The sequence below is a fragment of the Hoplias malabaricus genome, chromosome Y (genome assembly GCF_029633855.1).
Source record: "Hoplias malabaricus isolate fHopMal1 chromosome Y, fHopMal1.hap1, whole genome shotgun sequence".
Classification (NCBI taxonomy): domain Eukaryota; kingdom Metazoa; phylum Chordata; class Actinopteri; order Characiformes; family Erythrinidae; genus Hoplias; species Hoplias malabaricus.
In genome coordinates, this window is record NC_089820.1 from 51,604,958 (window position 1) to 51,630,279 (window position 25,322).

General features: G+C 40.8%; 1 protein-coding gene across 1 annotated transcript in view; it reads right to left on the reverse strand.

The window, feature by feature from the left end:
- The window catches only part of LOC136678701 (E3 SUMO-protein ligase PIAS1-like), a 55,637-nt gene that overhangs the window by 24,566 nt on the left and 5,749 nt on the right, over positions 1-25,322 (reverse strand). Inside the window, exon 2 of the mRNA XM_066656802.1 lies at positions 7,266-7,704. Within this exon, the coding sequence (XP_066512899.1) occupies positions 7,266-7,701 (436 nt within the window). The 5' untranslated portion in view covers positions 7,702-7,704. The remainder of the gene's footprint in view (positions 1-7,265; positions 7,705-25,322) is intronic.

A 25,322-nucleotide genomic window follows, 5' to 3' on the forward strand; every position in this document is an offset into this window, starting at 1 on the left:
TTTTGGACAAAGTGTTTTATGATAAAGTTAGGTTTCTGCACCAGACGTAATGGCATGAGGTGAAGACGATAGACACCAACAGAAGACATTTTTCATTCATATGTAATGCATAATTGCACTTAATTTGCTGTATTTAAGGGTGCTTTCACACCTGCACTTTTTAGTCCGGTTAAATCAAACTCTAGTTCATTTTCACCCTTGGTGCGGATCCCTTGGGCAGGCGTGAAAGAAGTAATTGCACTTGGACGTGGACCGAGTAGTCAGTCTGGTCCCAAATGAATTCTGGTGTGGTTAATTTCTGGGGAAAACCTGATCCAACCCTACAATACGAAGCTAAATGGCATTCATAGCCAGGGTGCGTTTTACATGTTGGACGCAGTAGGCAAGTAAACAGAGAACTGGTTAAAGTTTAGCCGCTAATCGAAGTAATGGGTCAGAAACACACTAGTCCAGAACATACGACCTTCTTCCTGCGTTTACATTCTTGCCCCTGCCCCCATACAGGTCTGACCAATAAGCGAAGAGAACAGTCTCACATAGTTTGTTGTGACAATACCCTTAGTTCAACCAAAACTGGTGGTCTCATGCTGGCTCAAACTAAACCAAGGTCTTGTTCGTGTGCAGTTTGAAAACAATTTTTGAATAGTTTGTACTATCGGACCAAATACAGGAAGCTGAGGCAGTGGGTGGACATGACCAGGCAATTAACTCACCACTTTACACAACCAAAGAAGATTAGAAAACATCTATTTAAAAAATAAATAAATAAATATTCATTCATTCGTTCATTCATTATCTGTAACCCTTATCCAGTTCAGGGTCGTGGTGGGTCCAGAGCCTACCTGGAATCATTGGGCGCACGGCGGAAATACACCCTGGAGGGGGCGCCAGTCCTTCACAGGGCAACACACACTCACAAACTCACACCTACGCACACTTTTGAGTCGCCAATCCACCTACCAACGTGTGTTTTTGGACCGTGGGAGGAAACCGGAGCACCCGGAGGAAACCCACGCGGACACAGGGAGAACACACCACACTCCTCACAGAGCGGGAATCGAACCCACAACCTCCAGGGCCCTGGAGCTGTGTGACTGCGACACTAACCTGCTGCACCACCGTGCCTGGCTAATAATAAATACATGTCTGCGTGTTTAAGAGTCTAGAAGCTAAAGTGCCGGCGAATGTGATTTGGAACAAACAAATCCAGCCAGTGCAATGAGTTTAACCATTTAAGGTGAAACCAAAATGTGAATTCAGAGCCGCTAAATCAGTAATAATCCCTGTATGCGTTTGTGTATCAAGATACATCTTGATCTGAGCCACAAATAAGTAGTAGTAAAAAATTGTATCAATAATCAAATGCAAGGAGACCCTTCCCTTGTACATAATGACAACAGGACATGGGAAAGTCCTTTAGTCTGCGCTAAAACAAACAGACCAAATGTATACAATGTGAAATAAAAGAAAAACATGAACCTTGGTCCAGACATTCATGTGTGAAAATACCCTAACATACAGGGAAAATAAAAGCTATGGCAGATGTTATTATTTATTTATTTTTGCTCCGTTATGAGAAACATAGCAAATGAACAGAAATCGCGAAATCAAAATGTATCTTTATGTTTGTATTAAACAGCGCTGCTCCAGATCTAAGGGTTTATCTAAATTCACCTTTTTTTAAACTTAATGAAGGCTTTAAATAAACACAGGTTTGTGCTTTAAGAAGGTCAAATATAGAGCTGCGTGCTATGTCTCTGCTGTCTCTGAGATGGTGTGGACACATGCGGTGAGACATTGTCCAGTGAAGAGTAATCTTGCACATCTAGAGTAAAAAATACAAACAGTTAATGAGCTGCCTCAATTACATTTTTGTTTCCATCTCTTTGTTTCTTGCTGTGTGCGCGCACACACAGACGCACACACACACACACATCTGTGCTTTTGTTAACGTGTGCTGTGTTTTTTTGTTTTTAAGCTCTGGAGTAGACTCTTGTTGGAGAGGAGCTGTAGCCTATGATATGAGAGTTAATGACTATTTTTATGCTGAGAGAGATTAAGTGTGGTTTGGTTGATAAGACGGTGTAGAAGAGACTGGAGGTGTGTAGAGTGTGTGATTGGAGAGGTAAGTAGTACTTTAGCTGGAACAGTATGTTCTCATAAAGAAGCTACTTACAGAGGAAAATGCAGGGTTTGCGCTTCATGGACTACTTTATTTCTTTTCTTTTAAACAGACATTTAAAACTGATTCTCTGGAAAAAAATATATAAGTCAAGTCAATATATAGATGATTGGTTGGATTGTGAAACCACACAAACTCCTATCAAATGAGTAGGAAACAGTGCCATCACACACAAAAACACCGTCCCACTGAAAGGCAGCCCATGTTTGGACGCATTTCAAATTACACATGTCTTTAGAATGCTCCAAGCATTTTAAATGTGTCCGTAAACTGCTATGAAACTATGAAAGTGCATCCAGTAAACTCAGCACCACTCAGCACCACTCAGCACCACTCAGCACCACTCAGCACACACAGAAAGCCCCCAATTCCACATTCAGATCAAAACCACGCAACTCCTCAGAAAGCAGACTTATATCTTGGCTGACTATTCTCTTTTAAATCTGATCTATTCTTTTATTTTCAATAATTAGCAAAGTTAAATATTTAGAAATGTCATTTAAAACATATCAAATTTTACAGATAAAATGCTTCAAAATGTGAATTATTTTTAATACTTTTTGGCCGACTTTAATGCACTGTAAGACCAGATACAGGTAGAAATATGTAAAATTGTAATATTTACTTTGTTTGCAGTGGGCAGTCTCACTAGATGGCCGTGTGTGTGTGTGTGTGTACACTTTTCTTTAGGAGAATACATTTTCTAGCATGCATTGTGTGTACCTTTGATTCTCTCTTCCTCTATATTCATATATAACACACACACAGACACACAGCTCACATGAGATCATTCATCTTAATGAAAACACTGCTCAGGATGTTGTGTAATTCGTTCATGCATACCAATAAAAATTCCTTCCAGGCTTTATACCTCCTGTGTGTGTGTATGTGTGTATTTATAAGGCTCTTATATCAGAGTTCAAAGAGAACTCTTATTTTCATTTATGTCTTACTATTGAGATTATTTCTTCCCTTTAATTCCTTCATGTAAAAATAACTCCCACTCTTTCTGACTGATCTACCTGTTGGTAGCAGCAATGATCCCATTATATATTTGTATGAGAAAATTAGCAACAATTACACTCCGAACAAGAGGTTGTCGAAAGCCTCAATTCATGTATTCATCACTAATTTATGTAATAACTTTACAAGCATCACCTCCAATGTGAACAATTAGAATTCTGTAAGTTCCTCAACAAAGCCCTCTACAAATGGTACTGTGGTGTCTTAATGGTTTAATTACGCAGAAAAGTCAAAAATTCACTTCATTTGTTGGTGTTTTCTCTGTTTTAATTGTTTGCAATCCTCTGAAAGACCAAACACAAGACACAATATTCTTGACATTTGCCGTATTGCTCATCCTTAACATACAACACTGAAAATATTATGAATTTCTCTGACTCATAATTCAAGGATGCATTTAATATTATAGTGTATTCAGTGTGGAATTAATAAAGCGGCCTATGTTCCAAACAAACACAGACATATTGATTGTGGTCATCAGTCCAGATTTTTCCTATCTGTGCCTCTCTAACCTCACCTTATTCATGAACAAGGGTTCAATTATGGAAGCATCTGAATCCCCTCTGAAGAGGCCTCCCCTCCCAGGGTAAATGACATTGATTGAGATAATGAGTAATATATGCATGGCGAGCTAATAGCTCTAACGAGAACAGAATAATGAGGATAATGATTAGAAAAAATTAAACATGCAGTGCTGGGCAAAAAAATAAAACTTGTATGAGATAAAGAGAGGAAGGGGGAGAGAGAGAGAGAGAGAGATGGAGAAAGGAAGTTAAGAGAAAACTGAGATAAAGAATGAATTAAATGGTGGGAGAGCAAGTAAAAAATAGATAGAGGGAGTGCAAGAAACTGAGGAGAATGAAAAAAAGGGACATGCAGGGATAGAAAGAGTGAGAAGGAGAGCAAAGAGCATAGAGAAGGGGATGGGAGAGAGAGAGAGAGAGAGAGAGAGAGAGAGAATGAACGTTGAACTAGCATCTGTGGCGTGAGTGGAGAGAGTGTGCTGTCCCTCCTTTAGAATGTTCTGGAACACTGTGCACCACATGAGCGTGGATCTATAACATGTTTAAGGTTTCACCCTGTCTATGGTTGGCTATAACTATCCAAAAGCTACTGGTGGATTTACTGCTGTTAGTTGTCTTCATCTCTCAGAGTGATGTTGATTGGTGCTCTTCATAATTAATGAGTTCTGCTTCCCTTCCGTGAAATATTTGCAAATATCTAAGGCTTGCTTTGATTTCCAATGGAAAAAAAAAAAAATTAGAAATCAGAAGCATGTCTGGTATTTTGTAAAAGATAATACTAACAAACAGTTTAGACATGAAAGATAAAAAGTGAATATGAGGATATAATTTAAATCACTAATACGGGTACCCAATGAACCTACTGAAGTGCCCATATTCTAAAAGTACCTTACATCACACAGGTTATTTCTGTTGCTGTGTTAAGATTATCTCTGTTCTGATAAGCTGCCCTGTGCCATGCCTTAGTGGAAAAGCAGACTGCACTGAGATGTACTCAACAACTGATTATGTTTGGCCTGAAATCCTCTAGGACACAAAACAATAAACTTCAGGCAGCCTGTATGAATGTCAGTAACATTTGGAAGACTGCACTTACCACCAGTCCCTTATTTTCCACTGAAAATGATTAGCTGTTAAAATGTATTTACAGCAAATTGTCTGCAGTAACAACACTCCTTATCATTTTATCACTTAGCGGTACAAGTCTGGACTGAACTGGAGTAATAGGAGAAGGGCATGCTCTGAAAACACAAACCTCACATATTCAAATCTAGATGTTACTGCAGTTCAGTTTCCCTGTAGAGACTGAGGAGTGAATGGTACGTCTAAAATATTTAACAGGATTTACATTGCACATCAAGCTCTTGCTTGAAACAGGCTAAAAAAAATCAATGATATTAAAACTTTTATTTTTCCCAGTTAGATAAAAGCAAAGACTGACCAATGTGAATGAACAGGGCACACGTGTGTGTTCCACAAGCCGTGAGAGCTCAAAAAAAAAATCCAAGAGTGTGTTAACTAGACATTGTGCTCTACATGTAAGTTCTAGAAAGAGCTGGGAGTGCGGCATTGTTTTGGTGTGCGGCGCTTTGTGTGCAGTCTTTTTGTTACTGGGCAGAATGTGGGGAGAGCTCAGGTGTGTGAACCTCTGGTTTCATCACTCCTCATGCAAATGAAAGAGAGGGCAACAGAGCAGGGAAAGAGAGATAAGGAGGGTAAGTAAGTACATACATAAAAGCAAAAAAAAAAAAGAAAAAGAAACTCATGTGTTCCTCTCTAATTTCAGCACTAGCTATGCAAATATAGGAGAGGGATGAGAGTGAAACTGAGACAGAGAGGAAGAAACAGAGAAAGTGTGAAGAAAGAAGGTGAGAAAGTGCATGAGTTCGAGATAGAGTGTGTGTGTGAGTGAGTGAGAGAGAGTGAGAGTGAAACGGTGGGCAAGAGAGAGAGAGACAGAATGAAAAACAAAGAGAGAAACATAAAATGTAAAATATTGAGGGAGGGGGGGGTCTGTTTTGCAGAATTCCCTTAAGGCCAATGAACACATCCATGGCAAACCCCCTAAGTGCATTAAAATGTTAAAGTGAAGAAATATGGCCATCCCTGTGCAGCCCACCAGAATCAGAATCACATTTATTCACCATTTCCTGTCACCCACGTGGAATTTAGCTGTGGTACATTTACGGCTGTTCATCACTGAAAATGGTATTTGCAGCGTACTGCCCAAACCTACACCTGCCTCCCACACACTACCACCCACTCATCCACCCTAACACACACAGCCCACCACTCCCCAGAGAGAGATTACAAACCATTAAATATACTGAAAAAATCCAGTGTACCTAAAAACAGGATATTGTAGAGGAGAAAGTATGACTACACACTCGTGTGTGGTGTGATGATGTTAGCTGTGTCTTTCTTCCTGTAGGTTGTACAGCGTTTCAGCAAGATAGTAAAATTCTAAAGGTTCATTTTAAATTACACAATACATACAATAATGGAATAGAGGATTAGTACTGGATCATCCAATAACCAAGTCTCAATATTGGTGTCAACCTATACTCAAGGTTTCAATATTAGTTTTGCTATTGAAACATTTGTTTACAAAAATAATTTAAAAATTGTGGCAGAAGGTGGCACCGTAGTGTCGCAGTCACACAGCTCCAGGGGCCTGGAGGTTGTGGGTTCGATTCCCGCTCCGGGTGACTGTCTGTGAGGAGTTGGTGTGTTCTCCCTGTGTCTGCATGGGTTTCCTCCGGGTGCTCCGGTTTCCTCCCACAGTCCAAAAACACACGTTGGTAGGTGGATTGGCGACTCAAAAGTGTCCGTAGGTGTGAGTGTGTGAGTGAATGTGTGTCTGTGTTGCCCTGTGAAGGACTGGCACCCCCTCCAGGGTGTATTCCCGCCTTGCGCCCAATGATTCCAGGTAGGCTCTGGACCCATCGCGACCCTGAACTGGATAAGGGTTACAGATAATGAATGAATGAATTGTGGCAGACAAACCAAAAAAGAAAGCTATTTTCTAAACCTTGATTCTAACAAAATATTATTGGTAATTGGTAATGGAGCATACCCTAGTATATAAAAAATGAGGACTGTATAATTTCTCTGTTGTGTCTGTCTTGTCAGTACTTTGCTAAATGAGCTGATTCATGTGCACTGAAGAAAGCCCGGGGGAATGGGGGAGCTGCAGTATATCACAGACTGGTGATGTCACGCTATGAAAACTGGTGTAGTGGGGGGGGGGGGGGGGGGGGGTCAGGCATAGGCCCAGTAGCCCACCGTAGATCACTAAAATTTGTGCTCACAGATACGAAGCTTTATCCTCTAAAGGTGTGTGATTTGAGCCTCAGTTCGCTGGAACACTGTCTGTGATGTGTCTGTTTACATATCTAATATCTCCAACACACTCAGGGTTTTTATCGTCATGTATTTACTGACTGGTTGATTTAAAACTAAGACAGGTTTTAATGATCAGTTTCTAACTTTCAGTTTTCAGCACTATATGCACAACCACCATGAGACACACTCACCGAGGCTGGTGGGTTTGATGAGCTCGTCCAGCACGTCGTAGAAGGGCAGTCTCTGGAGCTTGACGTCTGGATGTACGGGGTGCAGGTTAGAGGGCAGGTGTGGCAGGCCCAGCTCATGTTTGGGCCCCAGAAGCGAGATGGGCAGCAATGGGGAGGGGGCAGCCGCATGCCCGTCGAAGGCCAGCTGTGTGAGGCCTGCAGGCAACGAGGCGGCAGCAGGGTGGACCCCCGGGAGGGCCAGCTCGGCCGGGGACACCAGCTTAGTGGGAAAACGGCGTCTGTAGAGCTCCTTAATCTTCATCTGCACTGCCGGACTGCAGCCAGCCTTCAGCAGGTGCAGGGCTTTGGTCAGCAGCTCGTGCTTACGGCCGTGTTTATTCCTCCCAGCGTAGCCCAGGAGAACCTGCAGCTCCGATACTCGCAGGCTCATCACCATTTGCTGCCAGAAAGAAAGAGAAAATATGATTAAACACAATGACATAGCTTACATTAATGACACAGTTTGAGGGAAGGTGAGTCAGCACATTAATGGTGCGATGCCAGTGGGGGCAAAAGCTTCGAGTATATAAAATAATATTGTTTATACGTTACACCTATGTGGCTGTTGTAACTGACAACAATGCAAGCTAAATGGTAACATTTGAAATAGGTATTTTAATATACGTTAACGTTGCGATATTGTATTAAAGTAACACCTGATAGATTTGGTATTTTCACTCCTGGGCTCACTCTAGAGTGGCAGAGTGTATTTTACAGTCCTAAAAAAATAGGGGTTAGGATTAGAGTTGGGGTTTTCCGTCCCTCATCCAAAAGCTACATAGTGCAGTTTCTGCAGTGCTGAGCTGGAAGAAGCAATGACAGAGGCTCTAGTCTTACTGTTACAGGTTAGTGAAGCATCACATTAATTTTGAAGCTGTAATTGTAAGGTAAAAGCACTACCAAGTGATGACTGGATAAATGAGGAAAGGAAGGATTTTACAAGACACTGAATGTAGCAATGGTAATATACATAATGGACAGTGAGTGGTTAGCTGTGTGTGAGCAATGGGTGATTAGCAGACTCATGAATGATAATCAGATTTTAATGTTGTGGGAAGACTGGCTTAACTAAAGCTATTCGGAATTTAGAGAAAGTGAGAGAGAAAGGGGAAAAGAGAGTGAATGAAACATGAGGGGTGCTTTGAGTTGCACTTGGAGGGAAAATGAAAAAGAACGGGAGAGAGTGATTTAAAACGCCTTCCAATGATGCAAGAAATAAAAAGAAAGAGTAAACTTGGGACTTATAGCTAAAGAAAGAGAAAGAGAGGATGAGACAGAAAGAGAGAGATAGAGAGAAAGTGAGAGGGCGAAATAGAAATGAAGAAATATAAAAATATGAAACTGTAAGGAATAAATATTTGAATCAGTTTGAGAAATACACAGAGAATCTCAAATCGCTCAGAGAGGATGTTAAAATGGCCGCAGAGCAGGGAGAGGGTCCGTCAGAGCCACTGCAGCCAGATACGTGCAGGAGTGTCATAAAAAGACATCTCTATACACACACACACACACACACACACATACACACAAAGATCATTCCGTACTGTTACATATGTAAATATATTAAAAAGATTTTCTTGTTATCCCAGAGTACTGCTTCAGAATAAGACTACACTTTATAATTCTTTAAAATAGTTTTAAATCTCTTTAGTAATAGTTATTAATTATGTTGTTAAATGCGTTTATACTCTTTAAGAATCAGTTACAACACTTAGTTAAAAAGAGCAACAGTGACCTGTTGTTTGCCAAATAATGAGCCCACATCCATCTTTAATGTTAAACCTTTTATCTTGCCAGAAACTGACCTTACTTTGTCTTCTCCATCAGTCAGCACTGAGCCTGTCAGCTCCATCATATACTTGTTGATAGGTTTAAACATTTTATTAATTAACCAGCAACGGAAAGTCTTTTTTTATACATTTTTACATTTTTGAATACAATATGTTTTATTAATATTTCAGATATGCATTTAATAATTCAATAATTAAAATTTTCCCTTTTCCTTTAATAAATAACTCTTATTTTGCTTTGACAATACAAATGTAACTTTGTCATGTCAATTCTTGAAAATTCATGCAAATTTTGAATTTGAGAGTGAGACATACAGAGAGAGAGAGAGAGAGACAGAGAGAGAGAGAGAGAGAGAGAGACAGAGAGAGAGAGAGAGAGACACAGAGAGAGAGAGAGAGAGAGAGAAGCTCAGGCTGCACTACGAAAGAACCACCCTCTCTCTAGCCTGACATACTCAGCTAGCACAGACCAGACTGTTTACTAGCCAAACACAGTCCCCCCCCAACCTCACACACACACACACACACAGAGATTGGAATGCATAAGACACACACAGACTCAACTGCACAAACACAGACACCCGTAAATACAAACACACACTGAAAATCAAACACAAACACATCCTAAAAACATACTAAATCTAAAATACACACACACACACACACACACACACACACACACACACACACACACACACACACACACACACACAAGGCCAAAAGGACCAGACAAAATATCGGATTACGGGCCAGATTCAGGATGATATTTCATGTATAGTGCGGGACTCAGGTCAGGTACAGTTTGTTTTCTAATCAGCTATTTTTATGGAGAAGATGTGTTTATAAAGGGCTACATTTACCTCCATTTAGTGCGCACTTTTTATCCCAATATTTCTCTCCCTCCCTCCCTCTCTCTCACACACACACACACACACACACACACATACAGCTCGCCATGGTCTAAATAAAAAGATAGTTTGTTAAAAGGGAATAGTTTAAAATTCACCATGTCAGGGACTCGAGAGGCATGCACTGAAGTTGAATTCCAGAGGTAGCAAGACAACTTAAGCCCAATTGGTGAGTTGTCAATCGCCTACACCTCTTTCAATTGATTAGGCTTGCCTTTGGACTAATGTTACCTGGTTAAATAAGACATTCCGCTTTTCTGTGGTGCTGAGCTGGGAGTAGCAATGACAGAGACTCTAGTCTCACTATTACAGGTCAATGAAGCGTCTCAGTTATTTTGGGGATGTGATTGTAAGGTTAAAATACTACCTACTCACCACAGGTGTGTCATTAGGGGGCGCAATAAGCACTGTTTGTTTATTTGATGTTTGCTAACACCTTATACACACAGATATCCAGAGCAGCCACTTCAAACCAGTATGTTAACTGAATATCCCTATATTCTAAACATTATCTATCTCTATTGAGTAATATGGAATTATACCAATGTTATTTATATAATAACATTTCTGTGATTATACTGAGAAAGCAGCGATAAAGAGCAATGTACACAAACATTGCGTGTGCTCTGTGAACGTAAGCCATAATTTAAAACATTATTCAATCGCTTATCGAGTTCAGGGTCGTGGTGAGTCCTGAGCCCACCCGGAATCACTGGGCGCAAGACGGGAACACACCCTGGAGGGGGCGCCACACAGTCACTCAGTCTCTCACACCTATGGAAACTGTTGAGGAGTCAACGTTTGTTTTTGGACCATGGGAGGAAACCCATGCAGACACTGAGAAAACACCAAACTCCTCATACACAGTCACCCAGAGATGGGCTCGAACACACATCCCCAGGACCCTGGAGCTGTGTGACAGTGGCACTAATTGTTTCGCCACCATGCATTTTAAAACATTAGCCGTGTCCAAGCAAAAAAAAAAATCCCACTAGGACATGGAGTGGTATGATATTCCTACAGCCTGATACTCAACATTGTTCTTCTGAAGATGTGGAGCTGATGGGGCTCAACAATCACATCCTAGAGCGGCAGACGTTTGGAGATATCCAGAATTGTATTTGCAAAAGGGTAAAGTTGCATGCAATAAGGAAATAAAAGAGAAAAAAAGGCAATGAAATATTTAACTACAATTATTTATGTACAAATTTGTCACCAGCCAAATATTTAGACTTTAGTTGCAGCCATTCGGCATCAGAGAGTGAGTCAGGCTTGGGTTTAGAATACAGCTAGACCACTCCGACCTGGTAGAGTCTCTAATTCATAAAAGCACATCAGGTTTGGGCTTCAATTTCATGCCTTTATAGAACTTCAAAAATATCTCAATATCTCTCTCTCCCTCCCTCTCTCTCTCACACACACACACACATGCCTTTTTCCTGAGGCCAGGGCAGTACAATCACTGTAGGCTGTAAAAGTGTAGAGCTTGGCTATGAAATATGCACAAAGAAAACACCAGACTGCTGCAGACAGACACAAAAGGAAGTGTAACCTCATATTTCAAACTTTTAACTTGAAAACAGCACATTGAAAATAAACAAAGGGGGTAAATACCATATTCGATAAACACACACCTAGAAAACACTTCATTATACACACTGGTGTTTCTCTCTCTGGGGTATGAAGCCCACTCCACATACCCACACAGATACACACACATAAACATGCTGGTGTGTGGTCTCTGGTAAGGTTAGAGTCAGGCTTGTAGGAGTAATCATTTGTGTTTATAGGAAGGAAAAGCCTGTCTGAGTTCATTCCTGTATTCAAAGATATTTGGGTGAATTTTTTGGAGGCCCAAGTCACGGAAAACCAACATTTTCTTCCTGAAATAAGCCTGAAGAATGCAAACCTTTCAAAACATTAGAACCACTCCAAGTATAGAGTCCATACACAGAAATTAAGCTACAGTCCTCTTTAGAATGTTTTCATGAGATAACCAAAGACGGTGCATTTATATCTGGTAAGGAGTTTGCACATTATAAGAAATGTTTCAGTTCAGACAACACACACATAAATAAGGTAGGACAATATGAAAAGTTTTAAATTATATAAACCAACATACGTCATTAGTCGACCTTGGAGGAATAACAAATACGAGCATTTTACATTCGGTAATCTACTGAAATCTTCCGCAACCAACAGTGCACTCCTCAAAATATAAAAAAAGAAATGTATTATTCATTCAATATTCATTCAAAATAACATTTACACACAGACGAGTAAACAACTATCATCAATACTGAGAACGAGAAGACGAAAAGGGAAGGAGGACGAAGAGAACAGTGCTGTGGATGGAGGGAATGCACACACACATAAAAATGGGCAGAAGGACTGAGAGAGAGTGCCAAAAGAGAGAGAGCTTGTGAAAGCTGAAAGGATGGGGGAGAGAGAGAGAGAGAGAGAGAGAGAGAGAGAGAGAGAGAGAGAATAAGTGAGAAAAAGGGGGAGAAGGGCAGAGAATAAGAGTGAGAGAGAATGTGAGAAAATGAGAGAGGGTGAGCAAGAGGGGAACAGTGAGAGAGAATAATAGAGAGAGCGAGAGAGAGGGAGGGAGGGAGAGAGGGAAAATGCAAGAGAATGAGAGTGAGGGAGAGAGAGAGCAAAAGAGAACAAGAGCAAGGAACAGACAGAGGAAGGGAGAGAGAGAGAGAGAGAGAGAGAGAGAGAGAGAGAGAGAGAGAGAGAAAGCTTGAGAGGGAGGGAAAGAGAAAGACAGCAAGAGAGTGAGAGAGAGTGAGAGAAGGAGTCTGTGCTAGTGTGTGTGTGAGAGTGAGAGAGAGAGAGAGAGAGAGAAAGAGAGAGAGGTGGGGGAAGGGCTGAGATATGAGCGGCTCGGCTTCCAAAACAAATGAAACTGAGCACACGCATGCACATGCACACACACACACACACACACAAGCTCCAGTGAAAACACACAGCGGGCATGAGATTGTCTCTGACAGCGCCTGTTTGAGAGCAGAGCCTGTCAATCATGCTGTCTTTACTCTGCCAGTCTCATTTCTCTCTCTCTCTCTCTCATATACACAAAATAAAAAGCAGTAAGGGTGGAGCAATGCAGCAAACCTCAATGAAAAAAAAAATAAAGAAACCCTTTAAGATAGTGTGAGATTAAAGGGGAAAAGTTGCATAAGAGCAAACTTGATCTAAGAGTAAAGAAAAAGAGACAAACAGAAATGAAGAGAGAGATATACATTCTTCATTCTAAGAGAACCTAAGTGTCTGATTTGTCTAATAATTTATATCTATGGCTGCAGACACACACACACACTGCTATCAACTAACACCACCACTGTTACAGTGACCAGAGTGCACTTCTGTAGCAGAGCTGTCCATAGAAAGCAAAAGGAATTGAAGGACAAACCTGGAGGGATAAAAAAAAAAAGTACAATTCATCATGACATTTAAAAGAAAATAACTCTTAGTTTCCTGTTTTGGTTCATCTTTTTTGGTCACGTTGCTAAGAGCAAAAACATTATTAACCAACATCATATCCTTCCTCTACCACTCTTATCTATGATCATCAGGTGAAAATGCTCAGAGACCCTCCCTGATACTCCTTCCACTAAGAGGTAGGTTACGATTCAGAAGGGAAATGTGTTATTGTTTCCGATGACTAACAAATCTGACCACTGAGAAGTGATGATTGAAACCTCATGTCAGGTTCGGAGGCACCATTTTAAGCAGGTCTACAACAGTTCTATTCTACACTCTCCATGCTACGGTGCCATTAAATAACATTCATCCCAGGGACATTTCAATTCATTCAAACTATAGTGTATAATATAATGTATAACAGCCCATCACAGCTGGCAAGATTTTCATTTCTGACATCTTTTGTTTTTTCCTTTCCAAAGCCAGCAATCACTAGCGGGCCAGACAGAGCCCCTAGCACGCGTGCTCTAGCCCTCTATCAAACTCGTTCCATTTTCTCCTCACCCACACGAATAAAACAAATTAGACCATACAGGCTCAAAAATCAGAAGCATATTTATCTCACAAGTTGTTTAAAACACGGTTTTTGTAAGTGAAAAAGAGGAAAGACTGCGCAGTCATGGACCTAAACAAACTATAATAATTTCCTTATAAAACGAAAATGTATTGGGTGAATTCATTTGTCTGGCTGGTGTAGGCAGAGAAGCCAACATAAACACAGACCAGGTCTGTTTATTATTCATTATTTCTGTGAATACACTCTTTAAAACAGCACAGAGACATGTAGCGTACAGCTAAAGCAGTTAGCTCCATTCTCTAGCACACTGGAGCTGAACAGAAACAATGACTATGAGGTAAAAGCATACAACATTGTTTTTCAATTCATGGATATTTATATCTACAGTAGGTAGACAATGGGCCATAAGAATTACAGTCCTTTTTAAGGGTGTAACAAAAATGACTAGATCAGTGTGATATGGAATGTTAGTTTCATCATGCGATACATAAAATAAAAAAGTGCTTTAAAACGTACCCAACAACCAAATAAATATTTCCCTTTCCTGGAGTCTGTAAGTAATGACCCAACTGGATTTTCAGTTAAGGCATCATTAGTTCATACACAATCAAGCCAGCAAGAGAGTCAATCTGGACCTGGTTCTAGATGTAGTCCAAGTTTTGCAATATATTAGAAAGGCAACTATGGGCAGCACGGTGGCGCAGCAGGTTAGTGTCGCAGTCACACAGCTCCAGGGACCTGGAGGTTGTGGGTTCGATTCCCGCTCCGGGTGACTGTCTGTGAGGAGTTGGTGTGTTCTCCCCGTGTCTGCGTGGGTTTCCTCCGGGTGCTCCGGTTTCCTCCCACAGTCCTCCTACAAGACTTGGCGACTTGAAAGTGTCCGTAGGTGTGAGTGAATGTGTGTGTGTCTGTGTTGCCCTGTGAAGGACTGGTGCCCCCTCCAGGGTGTATTCCTGCCTTGCGCCCGATGATTCCAGGTAGGCTCTGGACCCCCCGCGACCCTAAATTGGATAAGTGGTTACAGATAATGGATGGATGGATGGATAGAAAGGCAACTTGTTTCCTAACGCTCTGGTTCTAAAGAAATAGACTGATGGACACAGGTAAAATCCTTTGGCTCTGATTCTTCCAGCTCTGACTGTGTGGAGAAGCAAAAGGCAGTGCTAAAGCACTCTTCTTTGTATCTGGGGTATCTTTCTGTAGTTTGTAAATGTGTACATCTGCATCTGCAGAGCATCATCCCCGATTTCCTATATTGGTGCATCCCTACACTATTCTCCATATAAAAAGTCAGTGGAGCATCACAATGATTTTGAAGCTGTAATTTTAAAGTAAAAATAATTCCTAGTGTTCCTCTAAAGAGGCATAAATACAGTCTCCCCACAGTTACAAGAACCTCTTTAAAAGATGTGTAAAAAGTGTATAAAATCAAAATAAAATTACTGACTACAAGCCAAAGCACAGAGTCAGGGCAAAAATGAAAGACATCCATCCGACTGGAACTGTGACAAACTTGGATGAGGACCCATGATTACTCTGCCCCTCTGCACAGTGAGGAGGATGGTAAAGAGTAGCAAACTGGAGTCACCAAGTCTCCAAATCTACCATCAGATGCCACTTCCATGCCAACAGTTATTTGGAAGGCATGCCAGGAAAATGTCTTGTCTGTTATCTAACCACACATTTAAGTACATGGAGTTTGCTAAATGCCACTGGAACTGTTCTTAGATCAGAGGAAATTAAAACCGAGCATTCTGGCAACAAAACATTATAGGTGGGTTTGGCATATAATGAAGACTGCACTGAAAGGAACCTGATGTACAGTACATTGATAAGTGTGGTGTATTTATACAAAATCCCTGGGAAACCCATTTGGGTACATGACATCATAAAAATACCAGGACATTCATTCATTCATTATCTGTAACCACTTATCCAGTCTACTTGGAATCATTGGGCGCAAGGCAGGAATACACCCTGGAGGGGGCGCCAGTCCTTCACAGGGCAACACACACACTCACACCTACGGACACTTTTGAGTCGCCAATCCACCTACCAACGTGTGTTTTTGGACAGTGGGAGGAAACCGGAGCACCCAGAGGAAACCCATGCGGACACAGGGAGATCACACCAACTCCTCACAGACAGTCACCCCGAACGGGAATCGAACCCACAACCTCCAGGCCCCTGGAGCTGTGTGACTGTGACACTACCTGCAGCACCAACGTGCCGCCCATTACCAGGACATTTTAAATTTGGTTCACCTCTGCCAAGAAACTAAAAATGGTTAATCACTGGATCACGGTCCTGCTGGACTGGATCAAGCAGCACAATGATCCACAAAAATGGAGTGCTGAAAACAAATTCAATTTTCTGCCATGGTCACCTCAGTCCATCTGACCTCTATAGAAAACCTGTGGGGTGAGCTAAAGGGGAGAGCGTACATAGGAATGGTCTCAAATTCCCTGACTCTCTTACTAGGGTTGGGCGGTATAACAATAACACTGTATACCATGGTATTCAAAAATGTGGACGGTACCTTAAAATGAAGGCATGGTGTGTGTGTGGTGCGTCAAATTTCGGTTCTGTGTCTGTAAAAGTTGGCTAAAATGTTCATATGCATTTAAGAGAGCCACAGGGAGGGGGCGCTGTGGGAGCTCAATGACTGGTGATGTAAAGGTCTGAAAACGGGTGGAGAAAACACAAGCCCAGTACCCCACCGCAGTTGTTTAGCTCCGAGTTTGGGTTAAAAGTGAAAGGAATTAAGTCGTAAATAGACATAATTCTCAAAAAATCCATCGACTTTGTGCTCACAGGTATATGACTTTATCCTCCATGTGTGTTTTGAGCCTCAATTCGCTGAAACATCTGCTGTGCTGTGCTAAACCACAAGTGCCCTTTAGCGCCAGCTGTGCTTCTAAACAGTGTACACTGTCTCATTTTGCTTGTTTTTGAACTTTTCTGTTCCATCAGCAACCATTGCCGAAATTTGCTCTCCCAGAAATGGGTTTTTATCGTCAACACGTGTCGGTGTGCACTGTCGGGCTGTGTTTAGCTAATTTCACTTGACTTTGTGCTCAGATACAAGGCTCAGCGGCAGCCCTACAGAGCACCCCTCCCCATAATACCATATACCGAGATAAATCTTTTTAAACACAATAAAAAAATTGTCTATTTCTCATTTATTTGTATATTTCAGATTTATTTATTTTGAGATTAAACTTCTTCAACTAAAGATGAATTTCTTGCAATCCTTTCCATTCATCTGTACAATATAACTGTACCATTAATTGTTGAATAAATAATAAAAAACCTAGAAAACCTCAGTAGACTATATATATATATATATTTTTTTTTTTTTACAAACAAAGGTCTTTGTCTGCACTTTGGCCTCCTGTCCACATAAAAACAGTGTTTTAGGTCTCTGAAAACTAAGGTTTTCCAAAACACTCTCCATGTTGGAGATTTTTAAAATCCTTTGTCAGCGTTCTCATTGCATGAGTATAACAGATATTTTTGGAAACGCTGACACCACATACATGCTTTTCTCTGGCTGAAATTCAAATAGCTCTTCATTTCCTATATAATTAATTACATAAGTCATAAACACAGAGGTTTAATCTCAAATGACTCCATACTCCCTATGCAGTGCCCTACGAGAGTCAAAAACTTACTGAATCCTGCTCTTAATCGTGCATTATATATTTTTAATCAAATATATGTTATATTTTTTAATTTCAGAGTCCCACATATGAATAAAGAGCAGGATTCAGTAAGGTTATGTCTTGCGTAGGGCACTGCAAAGGGAGTATGGAGTGATTTGAGATTAAACCTCTGTGTTTCTCTCATACTTTGTGGCGTTTCCATGTCTATCGTTAAGAGGTACGTTGGCCCTCTACTGGACTGGCATGATAATGGCACAATTTTTGTATTTGTCTGGATGGGGGTATTTTCAAAGTCGGAGTGAGGAAAATCTCAGTTTTTAAAAATACCCCGATCCATGTGCACGGGGCCTAAATGTGGAGTCTCAGATCATGATGCAGGAAACCTGTCAAACACACCTGTGATAAAGACCATCACAAACAACAGAGTTTACTGCAAGAACAGCGAACAATATCCAAACGGTCTCAAAAAGACCTTAACGATATACAGAAAAAACCTGCACAACCATGCCATCCCATGTGGGGTTGCCAAACACAGCTCACTGTCTTCTGATGAAGTGCCTGCCGACAGCAACAGCAGGAGTTCTGAACTGTAGCGAAGCCTCTTAACCCAGTGCTTAAAAACTCAGTGAACACTGCTTCACCTTACAGCAGGACAATGACCTCAAACATACTTCTAACTACAGAGAGGATTCCTTATGAGACAAGTCTACCAAATAAACCACACAGGGCATTCTTCTCTAATACTACAACATGAAGGTAAAAAGCTCTACAACGAATGAACTGAAAAGATGATTAGCATCAAAGAAGGCATCCAGCCAGAGCTCTTTGTTGCTTTATGTGGCAGGTAGGTTTACAATAAATCACTAAGGACCCCAAGCTAAATGGGATATGTATATAAAACAGTTTCAGGCATGAAGATGTTTAGATGATATATGCATGCACATACATTTTTTAACATGAGGACTTCAGTGATATCGGCACATTTCATATCATGATCAGGACGGATGATCCTAAAAGATCCCAGAACCCAGTGTCTTGTTACGTCTGTAGTTTATTTATTTAGATTAAACTGCTATTCAGATTACCCAGCCATCGTTAACAACTGAAAAATCTCATACTTATATAGTAAAAGAGAAAAAATTACAACAATGATATTTTCAATAAGTGTCGCAGTCACACAGCTCCAGGGGCCTGGAGGTTGTGGGTTCAATTCCAGCTCCGGGTGACTGTCTGTGAGGAGTCTGGTGTGTTTTCCCTGTGTTCGCGTGGGTTTCCTCCGGATGCTCCGGTTTCCTCCCACAGTCCAAAAACACACGTTGGTAGGTGGATTGGCGACTCAAAAGTGTCCGTAGGTGTGAGTGTGTGAGTGAATGTGTGTGTGTGTGTGTGTGTGTGTGTGGGTGTTGCCCTGTGAAGGACTGGCGCCCCCTCCAGGGTGTGTTCCCGCCTTGCGGCCAATGACTCCAGGTAGGCTCTTGACCCACCGCAACCCTGAACTGGAGAAGTGGTTACAGATAATGAATGAATGAGTGAATATATTCAATAAGTTATAGTTAGGAACAGACTTGGTCCATTCGCAAATGACACTTTACCACTGCATGGTACCTACAGAGATACTTGTCAATCACACTTATTCAGTCCCTGCTCGTGCCTGGTTCCAACCGTGTTCAAACCGAGTAGGTACTAAATGGTGACGTGTAAACCCTGCAGATCCCTGACTGGCCAGAGAGACATGTCAATCACCATTCAAATCCAGCACAAACTTGCCGCTTGTAAGATCTCTACAGTTATAGCAGCTTTCACATTTATTTTTATCGGACTCACAACGGCAGCTCGTAATTTTACCTTGAGGTATTCTGAAGATTCTTAAATGCTCCTTGGGCTAATGGCCGAAAGCCAAGCATGCATCAAGGACAACCAATTTGTGAGAACAGGGGTGCAGAGACATGTTCAGTCCAACAAAACAGAAACAACATGTGAATACACGATGAGTAAACAGCACCTAAATGTCACCGGTCCCATTCAGGCAGCTGTGCTAATGGAATAGAGACAAGCTTTAAATGAGCAGAGCCGTGCGGAGTCGAGTTGAGTAGAGCCAGACTCATGCGGTGGAAAAGCACCAATATTTCTGCTGTTTTGCTTTTCCACTAAAAAAAAAAAAAATACGGTCCCTGCTCACACACGATTCTAAGTGGTTCTCACCACGAAATGCAGACATCCAGCATAAACTACCAATGGTAATATCTCCAGTTTGCAGCAGTCATCAAATATGTTTTTCTCTGGCTCACAACAGCAGTTCCTGTAAGTACGCTGACACATTTTTATTCAAAATAAAAAACAAAACAACACCCACAACCACATGCAAATACACCATGAGTAAACGGCACTTAATGTTACAGCCACTGTTGTTGTGGACTTCAAAGCCTACAGCACCTGTTACATACAGGTTTTTGCAACATCAGCTACATTTTGCAAAAAAACGACCAGGGACTGAAAAGTGTGACGTACTCTGCGCTCTATAAGTCTCTGCTTGTGCCATCAATGATACTCTGGCATAATGATTCATATAATTAAGGAGATGGTGTCAGCAAATGCTCTTCTAGGAACTTTAGGCAAATTATAAGTTACATCATTTTCAGAAAACAACACTGAGGGTGACACCTTATTACCTGCACCCCTGGGCAAGCTGTGACTGTGTATAATCTGGATGACCTCCAAAATATAATCTCAGAGGATGAGAGGAGGGATGAGGCAAGGGGAAAAGGTACAGGATTAACAGAGAGAAAGTAAGGCAGTAACTGGGACTAAGGGTGCATCATCCATGGTTGAAATGTTATTCACTAATAAACTGAAAAATGTAAGTATTTTCAGCCTGATATTTAATTAATTAGGAATGATTACAACTGGTATCTTTGCACATAGATGCACTGACTCATGTGTAGTCCCTAGCAGGAAATTTGCCTTTACTGCAGCTTGGGTTTCATCTTTGAACTTGGTTTTCTTCCTAATACATTCAGTAATACTGAGCAGCATCTTTGTCTGATAGCGCCTTTTCATTTTTTCCATTTTGTCAGTAACAAGTTCATGCCACACATCCTTTAAGACTGGGTTGTTGTTTTAATACTGAAAGGATGAATGCAAACACCTGTGGAGTCAGATCAGAAGCAACTAAGCTTGATTTTCTCCTGTCGCTCAAAGATGAAGCCTTTAAGTAATGTGTATCAGGTGGTCTCCAGAGGAACAGACTTCCATCATCTCTTTACTCTTCAAATAAAAGCAAACGGACCTCTGTCCTTTTCTGTCTATTGTAAGATGTGAATGAAGCATGTATGCACACATACACACACGCTCCCCTCCCCCACCAGCACATACAGTCTCACTTTACCATTCTCTCTCTCGCCAAAAGCCCAGACTGTGATTATTGTGCTGGCCCCTCCCTCACAACCCTGCTCTACCACTCCGCGTTGCTCTCTCACTGCCTCACTCCTTCACTTTCCACTGTGCTCTCTCGCTCAGCACTCTCTTGTGCACTTACTGTCTCACTTCTCTCCCCCTCCCATTCTCTCTCTGCTGTGCACTCGGCTCATTCACTCATTCTGTCTCTCTTATGCACTGTCTCACTGCTTTTCTGCTCTCTCTCTCAGTCTCATGGTCTGTCTCCCTGCTTTCCTGCTTGCTCTCTCTCTCTCTCTCTCTCTCTCTCATCTGCCCTTCCCCCACTCTCTCCTGCAGCTCACTGGCTGTGGATCAACACTCACATACCTCAGTGCATTGTGCTTTTCCAACACAGTACCAAAGACACACGTGTTCTTGTACACACGCGCACACACACACACGCACGCACACACCTGTTTCCTAGGACAATAAGTTTATTAGCTTTACAAGACTAAAAAAATGTTGTCTATTAAAAAGATGAAGTTCTGATTTTCTGTCAAAGTCCTTTATTTGCACATTTTAATCAATATGTTCAAAAAATATAAATAATTTTAAATATAAATGGGGTTCTTGAATGGCACAACTGTGTTGACACTTGGAGACTGGACAGGGAAGACCAAACATGATGCTAGCTTATAATATAAGTATCTGTTAGCTTTGGCATAAATAGAATTGGGCCATTAGTGTTCTCCTCCAAGTGTGTTCAAGTGTCCAGTGATGTGTTGTTAGTGGTAAAAAACTAAACAAATAAACAACAGCATTTCCCATGTCTTAGAGAAACATGCTGCCTTCACGCCCCCAAATTGGAAGCGTTGTATGAATAAATTAATAAAACAAGAACTAGTTAACGGATATTTCCTACAAAATGCACTATAGAGCACCACAGGTCATTCCTACCTGTGGTCATCAAACTCTGTAACTCCTCTGTCAATGTGTGGCACTATGGTTCATCGGTGCAATATTCAATACCAAATTATACTGTTCATATGTGCAATAAGAATAATAATGTAGCTATTTTTTTAATTATGTGTGCAATAACTCTTATTGTTTTACAGAAATAGTTGCAATGGTAATGTTCTAATAAATCACAATAAAGAATTAAACAGAAAATAATAATTCCTTCAAATTACAGAGTCTTGCTCAAATAATAAGCTAAAAGTACTATGTTTTTCACATGATGCTTTTAGCAACATGGTACCAAAGGAGTTTACTTTACTGTGGTGCAGGGTTCAAAGATTCAGCTCATGGAGGGTCAGTGTCCAGCAGACCCTGGTGATTCCACAGCTTTAACACACCCACTAAACCTGGCACTTAACAGAGGTATTGAATGAAGTGTTTTTGTGTAGAGATATCACCAACTATATTTGGACAGCTCTCCAGGACAGGAAATGAAGAACTGCTCTAATGTAATAGAAATACCAATTAATGACTGAATGGTGTGTCCATTTGCATCGTTTTTATATTATAATAAATTTAAGGAAGTCTGAAGCTGACCTTCATTCAATCTATTTTCTCCAACTTGATTAAATCACCATCAGCACACACGAAGACCTCAGTGGGCACTCAAAATCGTTTTGTGCGATAATTTAAACACGGGAAACTTAACTGAATTCCACATTTAATTAATATTTTTGTTCATTTCTTTTAAACATCTGACTGCAGCTGCAGTGAGAGGACCATGTGAACTATAAAAAACAGAAATACACCACGTTTGAGAGGAGCTTGGCTGAGCATCACTTTGCATTCAGGCTGCAGTGAACCCACAGCTCTTTCAGTTCTTCAGAAGAAGACAACTGTGGCCAACAAACCCCGTAATTAACAGGAAACCTGACGGTAGCCCTGTACACGGAGCACAGGTTCTACCCAAGAACTGATGAACTTATATAATTATACCGTAAAAATTAAAGTTAATACACGATTATTTGCTTGGACTTTTCGTTTTAGAGAATAATAAATGTATAAAAAGTGTTTTCACCATTCAAAATTAAGATTTAATTCAAACATTTTATTTTATGCAGTTGTGTAGCAAAATGTGTTGCAGGGATCTGACACATTTTGGGTTGGCTGGCCATACAGATCCCAGGAGAAACATGGGAGCATATAACCCTTCATTTTTTGAGACATATTTTAGCCAAGTTACTGATCAGATTTTGTGTCATATTTAAAATACACATGGAATCTCTGTTTTAAATTTTTCAATCTAATGAACCAGAATTTGGAAGGAAAATCTGAAGAGTACAAATAGTTTAAAAACATAAAACTCCACCTGAAATAAAATGTGTATTAAATGAATATCAAATTCACCATCACATTCACACATTAAAAAAATTAACCTATACATTATTATAAAACCGTCAGCAGATTTTAGTTTCTGAAAAGGGGTCTTAATTAGGATTTTGCAATCTACGGTTCTTCGTAATGACCTTCTGACACAGGACAAAGCCCAAACCACTACACCAGTAATAGGACAGTGAGAACGTGAATATAGAAGTCCATGAGGTGAAAGAGAGAAGAGCACAGAGCAAAGTTTCAGTCTGGTTTCCTGTAAGTCAAAGGGGATCTCCATCCAAGCCTGCGTTTTACCTGCTTCACAGTTCTCTTCAACGACTGCCTACTCTGACAACGGCATTCATGGCAAATGAAAAAAGAGAACAGGTGATGACCTGCTGGGCAGCACAAAGAGCTACAGCTGCCCCCCCCCCCCTCCCTCCCTCCCTCCCCATCAAATCAAAGCATTCTCACACTCTCAACTATTAGGGGACTTTAAGGAAGGGTCTATTCACTTTTTTTGTACAGTGACATATGTATCAAAATTAAAAAGCACTACTATATAAACATCTTCATCCAAAATTAACGGAGTGAACACGTGCATTTGTGCTGTTTAACGCAGATGCAGCTCTTGGCACATTTAAATAAAATGCTAGGATTGAGCATTCTGACTAATGTTTGTGTATCAGTAAAAGTTAATGAATTAATGTTTGGTTAACAATGGGGAAAGAAAAAAAGGGCCTCAGCTGACCCTTCAGATAATGAGTTAACACCACCATCTGGATCATCTTCATTGAGAAACGTAACACAAAAAAACAAACATTTTACACAAAGAAAGCAACACCTGAATGTTTTGCTCATCCAGAATACAATATACACATCAGCAGCTATCAGTCAAATCTGGACATGCATCTGATACTGATCACTTTTAAGCAATTAACCGCTGACAGGAGACATTCTGATACCATCATGAATCCTTTATTTCCCCCAAAGCCTGCAGCTGGACTGGACAGGAGGAAAAAAAAACCCTTCAAGAATCTGAGACTAATGAAGGATAAGAATGTTTTATAGTGAGAGAGAGAGAGAGAGAGAGAGAGAGAGAGAGAGAAATGAGATAGTATTTCTGAACTAATCATAAACAGCCTTCATCAGACAATTCTCTTCTGTTTACTTCTTCAGAGATCTGAACCAGATTGATTATCCAGGTAAAGAACTGAATCTGAGAAGAGAATCATTTCAGCCTTTGATGAAGAGCGCTGAATGAATCAAGGCTTTAGATCTAGAGGTTGGAAATTACAGAGAGGAACATCTGAAACATCCCTTTCATTTCTCTCTCTCTCTCTCTCAAATATTTCTCTATGAAGCACTGCAGTGGTTTAAAACGAAATCATTGAGGGTTAAACCCAATAAATTAGTACAGGAGCTACTGCTGCCAGATAGGAGAACATCTGCTGAGGACAGATAGAGACATGGGGAGCGAGGGGGGAAAGAGAGAGAGAGAGAGACAGACAAGGAGAAAAAGAAGGGAAAGGTAGGATGCACAGAGAGGCAGGGAAAGGAGATGGGAAGGTGATTGGGGGACAGACTGAGACAGAAAGAGAGACTGAGAGAAACAGGCAGATAGAGAAAGTGAGAGACAAGCGAGAGAGAGTGAGAAAACAAGAGTGAAGGAAAGAGAAAGGTGTTAGAGAGAGAGAAAGCAAGAGAAGGTGAGGGAGAGACAGGATTCCATTAAAAGCAGCACAGTGATGAATCTGGATGGTTTTTTGTTGTGTTTGGCTCTTTTACCCACACAACTTTTCTCAGAAAGAAGAAAAAAAATAACCCTCAAGCACCAAGAAATATTCTTTCCTACAAATTACATCTGGGTATAGTTCTCAGGAACAGAAAGAACAAAAATCACTTTTATGGTTAAAAATACAGGATCGTCCTCCTTTTCAATC